The sequence below is a fragment of the Cibotium barometz genome, chromosome 26, assembly GCF_041138505.1.
Source record: "Cibotium barometz isolate CiBa-2024 chromosome 26, ASM4113850v1, whole genome shotgun sequence".
NCBI classification, from domain to species: domain Eukaryota; kingdom Viridiplantae; phylum Streptophyta; class Polypodiopsida; order Cyatheales; family Cibotiaceae; genus Cibotium; species Cibotium barometz.
Window position 1 is genome coordinate 36406323 of NC_141071.1, and position 11095 is coordinate 36417417.

At 38.7% G+C, this 11095-nt stretch overlaps 1 protein-coding gene across 1 annotated transcript; it reads left to right on the forward strand.

Moving 5' to 3' along the window:
- Positions 1–3231: 3231 nt before the first annotated feature.
- Positions 3232–6616, forward strand: LOC147623914 (ADP/ATP translocase 1, mitochondrial-like). The gene is made up of 4 exons (XM_086820535.1): positions 3232–3430; positions 4694–5210; positions 5442–5813; positions 5913–6616. Exons 2-4 carry the CDS (start codon positions 4704–4706, stop codon positions 6207–6209), a joined length of 1176 nt encoding a protein of 391 aa, XP_086676661.1. The 5' UTR covers positions 3232–3430; positions 4694–4703; the 3' UTR covers positions 6210–6616.
- The last annotated feature ends 4479 nt before the right edge of the window (positions 6617–11095 follow it).

The following is an 11095-nucleotide window of genomic DNA, read 5'->3' on the forward strand; positions in this document are numbered from 1 at the left end:
AGATGTTGGTAGGACTCGGGGGTACACTATGGGCCCTCGAAACCGATGCCCTCATCTTCAAGGGGTACTCCTTAGGTCATAAAAGAAAGAAAAAGGGTCTGTCGCCCTTGAGATACTTAGCGGTCTTTAGATTCTCTTGGCGGAGGTCTCTTGGCCATTGCTCGGGTCTCATGGGGATAGAACCTTAATCTTTATCACCTTCTACACATATATCAAAAAAAAAAAAGAAAAAAAAAAAGAGAGAGCTCCAATCACCTTTGCTCATACTTAGGAGTAGGGTTGCCACTTAGGAGTAACTTACATACTGATAGGACATTGAGACTGCGGTCATAACCGGAGGTGTACAAAGACACTTGCCTTTGCATAGCATTATCTACTACCTAAGTCTCACTTTGACTAGTTTTTACTCACCTCTTTTAGTACTCATTAAAACTTTAATCAGCCTTGCACTTGTATGCTCACGTGTGTAATTATTATTGCTGATTTTTCTTTTCTTTTCTTTTTATCAATAAAGGACTTTACTTGTATCAATTGTTTTTTTGTTGCAGCTCTTGCTACTACCGCGCTCGAGGACGTGCACAAAATAGGAAGGGGGGAGTGTTGCTTGCAAATGAAGATCAATACCAGGATGCAACAAAAACGATACTTAGGGCTCTTAAAAAGAGTTCCACTTTGTAGATGAATGTGGGAGAGGGTTTGATAATAATCCCACATGGGGACTTATGGGAGTCCTAGAATTTTTGTATAAAAGGTGGCTCATTTGAGAGCTTAGACACACTTTGGGCTTAGTTCATGCAAGAGCTCCTTTGAGAGACCTACTCTCCCTCTTCTCCATAGAGGTGAAGACTCTTCTCTCACCCCATCTACATTATTGTATGAGGTAAATCTCTTCATTGAATCATTAGCAATGTCATGAGTCTTTCTCATCCTCTTCTCTAATCATTTTACTCTTATGCATGCTTTTAGTATTTCATTTTTGAGTACATGGATTGATTTGAAGCTTTCATGGAAGCTTGATGCTTGAATGTGTGCATGCTTGTAGGAAGATAGGAGTGGAGTGAGGTCTTTCTCTTTGCTTGAGTGCATAGTGATTGTATTCCTCTTGCTTGTATTTGTGAATGAAGGGGTGTGTAGGAATGAGGACAAGTTGAGCTTGTGTGTATGCATAGTCTAGTGTCAAGTGGTGGTAGCCATGAGCATTCTCTCCATTTGTGGATAAGCTCTTGTGCACCGGTACGGGTCGAATCCTTAGCTCCGACAGGGATGCAAATCCCATTGGATTGAGCTACACGTGGATCGTGCTACTCTTACTACAAGTGAGAGAGTTTTCCGTCTCTCCAGTGTGAAACTACTACTGAGATAAAAAACATCAATGACTTTTGAGCACACGACGATGGATGGGATTGGTTGTAAGAGTAACTACAAGGAGGGTGAAAGCATATGTCTCTAGAAGGAGTGGCTAAGAAAAATCTTCAATAATAAAGTGACTGCAAAACATCTATGTCTTTACAAAGAAGTGGGTGAGAAACATCTTTAATAGCAAGATAACTCTAAAATAATTGCTAATGCAGCAAAGCAACTAGCATCTAAATATTTCAACAAAAAAGGAACATGGTTGAAAATATAGTGAATTACTTAAGCTTTATCGTTCTTTAAGAATTACGTAAGCTTTATTGTCAGATTAGTGGTGTTTGATTTGCAACCTCTTTGTAACGAGAACCACAACCAAAAGCTACCTCTACTGACCATCCATCTTTCTCAATATGCTTGATGAGGATAAGCCAATGATCGATGAAGCAAAACGATGGTTTGTTGGCATGTTTGTTTGGCAGTGCCGTAAACGTTTTTATCCCAAACTCTCTCATGCACATGGAAAATCAAGTGAGAAACCATTGACCTTCTAAAATGCAACCTGATGAGTAACCTCATTCAAGGAACATTTAAGATGCATGCATACATTATGTGACTCTGCGCTAGTAACTAATCCCTCGTTACCTTTTTATAGCCAAGTAATTAGGTGTTGTAGCATGAGTATCCAAGATAACAAGAGAAAATGTTTTAAGATACAACAAGGGACAATGTACTCTAGTACATGGAATGGGAACCATATTTCAGTATGTAGCTCCCAAGAATGAAAATGAAATAATAGTAGAATTGCATAATGCCCAAACAAGAACAAGCAAGGGCCATTCCAGCTTATAAGCTATAATAATGGCTTTGGGTATCTTTTCAAGGATGATACTATGATAGACCAACTTCTAGATCCTTGTATCAATCACCAATAGCTACCTAAGAACCTCCCACCTTCTTCAATATGCTCAATGTGGACAAGCTTAAGAGTGATGAAATAATGAGTCTAAATGGTCTTTGAACTAATGCTCTCCATTGAAATTGGCACATTTACCTGGCAATGTGCCACTGTTTTAGGAACCAAGTTAGAACATTTCAAGAAATCAATGCTCTCCCTTGAAGTATTGGCACATTTTCTTGGAAAATCAACATTTTAAGAAATTAATATCCCAAACTTTCTCACAAACATGGAAGGTTTACTGATATCTCACTAATGTATTTTTAAACTACATCCATTGAGAGCTAGCCATGATGTTGCACTTTGTTAATAGAAACTTAAGCAACAAATCCACTAAATGCAAATCATATATCAAAAATACAAGATGACAAGTACATGCATCGAGATGCGTTAATGTAGCTTGTTAGCTCTCAAAGCGAGAGCCTACATTAGAACCCCATTCTCAAATTTAGCTTGAATGACAAAAACTCCCGTAACCTTGAAAAAAACATATAAGATGACCCATACTCAACCCACAAAATCGAAAGGATCAACCATCGCACAACAATAGAACCTTGCAAAAATGGAGAGAGAATTATAGGGATGTCTTTGCATGTTGTCATGCAATGCCTTCGATTACCTAATGGAAGCCAAGCTACCATGGATGGAGGGGTACCAAACTGAAGACAAGCTAGCTGGATAGCTGCATTTATGTGATTAACATATAAATGCAATATCCAAACTGAAACCAAGCTACCCTATCCAATATGTGCGCACCCCCCATGCCTCTGGGGGGGGGGGGGGGGCTGCATGTGCCCAGAAGGCCCCAAGCCAGCACTGCCAGACAGGCACACATGTATGCACCACACACCAAATCATCATTCATCATGACAAAATCTTGCTATAGGGTGCCTACCTCCACAAAGAAGGGCTTTTAGGCCCCCATGGTGATGCATGATGCATGCTAAAGTTTTGCTTCTGCCCTAAAATAAAGCATACAAATCCATCATTTCGTTTTCTTTCTCCATTTCACCCGCAGGCGACCTCGAGCTCGTGGCCGCCATAGCCATCCGGGGGCCTTCCTGTTTTAGAGATCGGCTCCTCCAGCCTCCCGATCTGTAGCGCCACTGCATGTTCCTCAAGGTATCCTCTGTGTTTATCTTTTTCGTCTGTCTTAGCATTTCTCATCCGATCAAAGTAAGCCATGCTTGCTTTTCTGTCAACGTCAAGCTCCAAGATAGTTGTGGAGCTTAGTTTCTTTTGAGGCCTCAGCCTTGGAGGATAGACGTTTTTTTAATCGGATGAATGGAATTTCTGCGATCGATGATAGTGTTATGGTTTCAACGGGGTTTCCCGTTCAAGCGATGTGTTGCGCTGTCTGGGTTTTTACCTACTTGGATATGTTGTTATGTTAGGGTCTCCTTTTAGGGTTTCTGCTGTTCGTTAAAGTAAGGTTTTGCTGGGGCGTTTACCGCACAAGTCGATCCCATGTTTTTCTGTACGTAGATGTTGGTATTTTGCCATACATTGATGTAGTGTCCAATTTAAACTCTCGTCTCTTGCAGACTAATGTTTAAGCATGTTTTGGCTTCACCTCTTTATATTTCCTGGTTCTGAGGCAGTTGTCCTTTCTTAGCCTCTACTCTTGTTATCAAGTTTTCAGCAGTACAGTGTGCTTGCTTTTATGCATTTCAACCTATCTGATATTTGCATATAAGAACTTTCTTTGATCTTTTCTAAAAAATAAATCAAATAATAGGACAATATGTGCTTATCAAATTGTTACCCACGTTCAACATAGCTTAGAATAAAATGCTAGAATGATATGGTGATCAACTTGAATGTATAGATCATGTTGATATTGTTTGGGTTCAGTTAGTTGGATGTATGTGCTGTGTTTATGTTGTTTAAAAAGATGTCTCTTAATTCTGTGGCCTTGTGAACGTTTCCTTATTGCATGGCATGTTTCTGGTACAGCTAATTCCTAAAATGCAAAGTGATGTAATTGTCTCGTCATCAACCATTTGTGTGTGTGTGTGTGTGTGTGTGTGCACGTTCTCTTTACGGCATTTTGCCTCTGTAGAACTGAGTATGGTGGCTTATTTTGTAAGATTTTGTCCAGTAAGCATGAATCTATACCTACACTTGGGCACTGATGATGTGAGTGTGGATGTTATAGCTCGTAGTGTATGTCATTCATGATGGAGTTGAAGATTTGAAGCTTTGTAGACTATCATGGAATTAAGATTGCACTTTGTTTTTTGTAAAATTTGGGAAATAGCCCAAGCTTTCCTTTCGCTTATCTAATGGGGTCTGCGCTTCATCTTTGTTTGCAGTAAATTTGTAATTGCTCATCTCTCACCTTTTATAGTCTTTAACTTGTTCTCTATCTCGTTGATGTGGCAGTGAAGTCAACATGGCAGAGAGATCTCAGGTGCCATCGGTAGTGCAAAAGCTTTCAGGCTTTTCTTACCTTGGGTCTAGGCTTTCTGACACAAACCGCCAGTTTTACAGCTATGACTCTCCTGCTGGATACCCTTTCCATGCATGGCAAACGAGACCCAACATTGCTGCATCACGACCATCTGGTCTTTGCACTATGGATCTTGGGGGATCCTCTTATACTTCTCTGCCATCGAACCCTGTGTTTGTGGCTGCACCCATGGATAAGAAAGGCCCCTATGCTTTTGCTGTTGACTTTCTTATGGGTGGTGTATCTGCTGCAGTCTCAAAGACTGCTGCTGCTCCTATTGAAAGAGTTAAGCTTCTGATTCAGAACCAGGACGAGATGCTGAAATCTGGTAGGCTTCAGGAGCCATACAAGGGGATCAGTGAATGCTTCAAGCGAACTATTCAAGAAGAAGGTTTCTTCTCCTTGTGGCGAGGAAACACTGCTAATGTCATTCGTTACTTCCCTACTCAGGTATTGTTAAGTTTTTGAAGCTGATGGAGCCTTAGCAAGCGATGATTTGAATCTGTTAGTGGATGAGTAAGTGTTTTGCCTGTACGAGCTTCTTGCTTTATTTCTGATGTGCACAGAGGTGTACGAGCTTCTTGCTTTATTTCTGATGTGCACAGTGGTGTAGCTGCATTTAGTTATATGTTTCATGGATGAGTTTTAGTGATGATAGGTTTGCCTTCATTTCTTTTACAGGCCTTGAATTTTGCATTTAAGGATTATTTCAAGAAGCTCTTTAACTTCAAGAAAGACAGGGATGGCTACTGGAAATGGTTTGCTGGCAATTTAGCCTCTGGTGGTGCTGCTGGAGCCTCATCCCTCCTGTTTGTGTACTCTCTTGATTATGCCCGAACTAGGCTAGCCAATGATGCCAAGGCGGCCAAAAAAGGAGGAGAGCGCCAGTTTAATGGACTCTTGGATGTTTACAAGAAGACTTTGGCCTCGGATGGTATTGCTGGTCTTTACCGAGGTTTCAATATATCTTGTGTCGGAATCATTGTTTACAGAGGGCTCTACTTTGGGATGTACGACTCTTTGAAGCCTGTTGTCCTAGTTGGCAGTCTTCAGGTAAGTATTATTTGCATGTGCTAGGAGGGCTTGTGTTCCCTCTGTTTTTTTATCTTGCTATATTGGAAGGCGTTTCTAAGAGTATGTGAGCGTGTGCAGGATAATTTCATGGCTAGCTTTTTACTTGGTTGGGGTATTACTACTGGTGCTGGCCTTGCATCATATCCTATCGACACAGTCAGGCGTCGTATGATGATGACATCTGGTGAAGCTGTGAAGTACTCTGGTTCTATTGATTGTTTCAAACAGATTATTAAGAAGGAGGGGGTTAAATCCCTTTTCAAAGGTGCTGGTGCAAATATTCTGAGAGCTGTAGCAGGTGCTGGTGTGCTTGCTGGGTATGATCGCCTGCAGCTGATATTCTTTGGGAAGACGTATGGCTCAGGTGGTGGTTAGTGTGCTGCGTGGTTGAGTGCAGCAATAAGATGATGATGAAATCAAGCATGCTGGCCATGTGAGGTCACATCCAAGAACATTTTTTTTGAATGATCCTGAAGTCAGGTAACTTTTGTTTCTAGAATAATCTTAGGTCGGCACGGCAGTGTGTGGGTTCTTATGCCTAATGAGCTGTCTTTGGAGAACAATAAATTGTAGTATCTCTGGCTTTCGTGAGAAATCGGAGTTATTGAGGTGAGGTAGTTAGTAATACACTCTACTCATGAGCTGTTTTGTGATAATATCTGCATCTGTGAACGGAATATTTTTTCTCTACAGTGGATGGATGTAGAAGTTGCAGATCTAATTCTCAGTTTTTCAATGTTATGCTCTATTTGAAATGTAATGACATTCCATGTAGTTTTATCTATGCTGGCTGCAGGATATTATTCTCCCCTCTAGAACCTGCAATGCTGGTAAATGGGCTTCACTAATCTCCAAATTTTCATGAAGGGTGTCACTTGCATTTGGAGTCGTGTCTTAAAAGATCTCCTCGGATGTGGGTGGTGCTGTAGACTCTCTTCTGCTAACTTTTGGAGGATATTACTCTCCACCGTCGAACCTGCAATGTTGTGTCGATGGCATTCATTAATTTCCAAATTGTGTGAAGGCTTGTTGTCCTTAAAATGTTGTTTTATGTCACTTACATTTAAAGTATTAGGTCAAAAGATTAACTCGGACATGGTGGGTGCTGTATGCTCTCTTTTGTGTACTTTTATGGTGTTATCTAAATTTAAGTTTGTCTTCCACATTTCCCTTATTGCAGGGAGTTTTAAGTTGGTCAAAACTTTTCACCTTCGTACCAGTGTCAGAAATTAACATTTTTTTGAACAGCTAAAAAAAGGAATGAACTTTAAGCGCAATCTGTTTTTATTGAAAACTGTATAGCTTTTGATTGGATTTATTTAAATTATGAATCTTTAAAATCAAGGCTAGGCAAAATTATTCACATTGGACTGTTTTTTCTGATACTGCTTTGTCCCTCGTTTGTTGTGGTTTATGAAGACTGAACTTGTCAGAGAGGTATCTGCAGGCACTTTTCTTAGCTTTCAGTCTTTGAGGACTTGTCAGAGGTATTTGCAGGTGTTTTCAGTCTTTAAGGATCTTTCATACAATGTACATCTTCCCCCGAGAGATTTTTCTGTGAGGGTTTTTGTGTAAAGTCCCTAAGTTTGCTCAAGTACTTTAAGTGAGGTCTCTTTTGCGGAGCTGCCTTGGTCTATTCATTAATTGTAAAGCAATGTCCTTTAATTTATTCAAGAATTGCAATGTGGTTACAACTTTTTCGACTTGGTAAAAGTGAGGACTTGAAATCTAAGTTCGATGGATTCTGCCACAGAATTTAGTTGTGGGTTCTGCAAGAAGTGTTTCCGATGGTCGGTCTGTTTGTGATTGAATAAAGTTTTTGTTTTTTGTGAAGAAAGATGATGAGGAAGTCTGTTCGTGAAGAGGGCCTAAGTGGTGAAATTTCTTAATTCAATTGGTAGATTACATATGAAATTTCTTGTTGTCAATAGTTAGTTTGGTTGAGGCTTGCACAGAGCAGGAGGCCACATTTCATAGGCATCAAAGGGGATTGTACTCTGGTAATGGTGGTGCCCTGCCTCCAGCAAAGTGGCCTGTAATTGTGCTGTTCTCTACTTGCATTGGCCTGAGCATCAGCTAGGTGTCCTAGAGCAGTAGTTAGTGCAAGGCTTGTTTTCGTAGGGATCAAAGGGGATCAGTGGTAAATATTGGTGCTCCGTCTCTAGCAAAGTAGCCTGTAATTGTGCCATTCCTCACTTGCATTCGTATCTGTCATGATGTGCTTTATGGCAATCTATAAGGAAGCTAATTGAGTACCAAATGTGGAACTGATGTGACGTCGAATATTTGTTAGTCCTAAAAGCTCTTGGCATAAGAAATAACCTTGACAAAGGAAAAAAAAAGTCCTACTTAAGCCATACAATTCAAAAAAGAAAAGGCTTATTAGAACTTGGGAATGTATTCTAGTAGGCAAGAGAATGTCCTCCATATATTTTGTTTTTGGTGAAACTTGGGAATGTATTCTAGGCAAGAAATTTTTGTGAAACTTGGGAGTGTATTCTCGGCAAGAAAATGTCCATGTATTTTTCACAAAAAGCAATAGATTCAAACACGACCTTTCATATATTCTAGATTTAGCAAATTCCTATTTGATATAATAAACACATCTTTTTAATAAACCATCTCCCCTAATCCTAGTACTTGTACTTTGTGAAACTCGATGTTAATATTATGTGCAAGAGTCTAAAACTCTCTATACATGATTGATGTTATAATTATATGGGCATAAGATTTGGCACATACTAAGCCTAAAAGCATGTCATACGCATAGAAAGCAATGCGAGCAAATGAGATCTATTTTTTGAATTTTGATTTGAGCACTTTAGTAGTAGTAAGCATATGAGAGTTGTAAGATTATTTAATATGATTTTAGAAATAAAAATTTGATTTAAAAACTTAGGTATTATGAGAGCATCTGAGATCTGTTTTTGGACCTTTGATTTGAGGATTTGGTACTAGGCATGGGAGATTTGTTTTTGGAACTTTGATTTGAGAACTTAAAATTCATTTTTTGAAGCACATGAGACCTACTTTTGAAACCTTGATTTGAGCATGTACATGAGGAATGAGGTACACTTCTCTTCAAAAACTACAAGATCCAAGGAACGTTCCTTTCCTTAAAGAATATTTTTATTCTTACCATGGATTTGTGAGTTTGATTTGTGTAATTGAATTCTCATAGTATATTATATTTCAATGCAAAGTTTGATTTATGTACTTGAATTCCCCCTGCAAGATCTAAGCTTGAGGAGAAAGCCTTAGAAGCACCATCTATGTTTAGAAAAAAGGAGAGAACAAAAGAATTTCATCAAAAAACAATGAGGCATAGAGCATCTTCATAAACTTTGAACTACATATATCTTTACAAGAACTCAAGAACCTTAAAAGCAATAAAGGTTTTACACACATACATCAAGGTCATCCTCATTTATGTGAGCTAAGATCGGGATTTCATATCGATATGTTCCCATTCAGCCTTAGTAGTGATGTCCCTCACCTTTGTAACACAAAAACAAAGTGACCATGCATGTGCAAAGAAATAGAGAGGTGCCAAACTACGCAGATAAACATACATGATCATTGGAACTTGTGATGCCGTTTTTAGGCAACACAGACACTCGGCATGCATGTCATCGAGCTATGTTGCTTTTGAAGAGTATCCTTGCACGTCTTTGATGAAATTTTGAAATAAAAATTTGAGAGCTGTACATCAATATTGGGAAGTGGTAGATGTACCTTGTACTCGACAAGGTGATTTGATTGTAATTTTTTGGCCTTCCTACTTTTCTTTTCCCCCCTTCCCACATTTCCTCTTTTTCCATTCACCCCTCTCTTTTTCCCACTCCTAATTCAACTCTACCATAGATTTTACTTTTCTTCTTCTTTTGTTCAGAAACATTTATGTGTATGTTACTTTTTACTAGTCTTTAAGTCCTTATGGATCTAATATTTTATTACACCTTGTTGATGTTTATGCCATTATTTTATTAGTTTTTAGGTTCCATGTTACTGATAATGCATGTTATGTTATAGGTTTAAGCTTTCTTTAGTTTTTAAATTAAGTTTCTACTTTAGATTCGGAGGTTAATCTTCCATGATGTTTGTAGTTTTTTTTTGAGTAGGTGATCAGTCTTTAGTTTTTTTTTAAAAAGATGTTTATGCTTTAGATTTAGATAGGTTGGGTGTACATGTTCTACTTTTTTGGTAATCTTCTATGATGTTTATTTTTGCATGGTTGTTGCTACATGTTTAAGGATTTGCTTTATCTATTGACATCTTCTTTAAAGAGCTATGAGGTAACACATTTTACATTCTGCATATTCTTTGATTTTGTCTTATTTTTAGTGTAATATCTATTATATGAATATTTATTTTTTAGATGTTTCACACGTGTCACACAGCTGGTTGGATTCACTCACAACCAACTAGGGTCAATCAGCTGGTTGGATTCACTCACAACCAACTAGGGTCAATCAGCTGGTTGTGAGTGAATCTAACCAGCTTTGACATGTGTGAAATGTGTGGTATACTTTGTGAATACGTGTGATGCGTATGAAAACATTGTGAGTGAATCCAATGTACGAGTTTAATTGTGAGTGACTCTGATCAACTCAAGACACATGTGACGCGTGTAAAGGTTATGTAAGGAAACTGGGAGTGAATCCAATGCGGGAATGATAAATGTGTTTGATCACCCGAGTGTGCTTAGAGTTACAACCGAGGACGGTTGTCTTCTCAAACGGGAGGACTATCACGGGAGTGAGATTTTTTAGAATATTTTATCATGGGAGTGAATCCAATTAATTATGTGTGATGCGTGCATGCTTCATGTGTGATGCATGGAGTGAATGATTTCTATTTTTTAGAATTATTTTTATGAGTGATTCCAAAGTAATTATGATCTAACATTGTGGACTATGTTGAGTATAGATTATGAGTTCGGGATAACCAAAGTGGACATTGGACGAGAATATCTAGCCAAGCACATGTGTGCTAAGTGTTTGATTTTGTATGGTTTGGCCCATTGTACATATGTTGGGCAAGCTTTATGATGCTTTAAAAGCATTGGACTAAGGTTCAATTTTGTAAAAGCCCAATTTTGGAAAAGCTATGCTTATTATGGTTCCAAGGGCTAAATTTATTAATATGATTTAAATACCACATGATGTGGGAGTGGACACATGTCGGGGGGGAGATTGCACCCAATCTTAGGTTCTTTGATTTTTATGTTTATGTTTTATGCTATGATGATGATGATGGTT

Coding starts and splice junctions, on each gene's coding strand:
- LOC147623914 (XM_086820535.1), top strand. CDS start 4,704: ATGGCAGAGAGATCTCAGGTGCCATCGGTAGTGCAAAAGCTTTCAGGC. Junction 5,211..5,441: donor TTCGTTACTTCCCTACTCAG/GTATTGTTAAGT, acceptor TTTCTTTTACAG/GCCTTGAATTTTGCATTTAA. Junction 5,814..5,912: donor TCCTAGTTGGCAGTCTTCAG/GTAAGTATTATT, acceptor GAGCGTGTGCAG/GATAATTTCATGGCTAGCTT.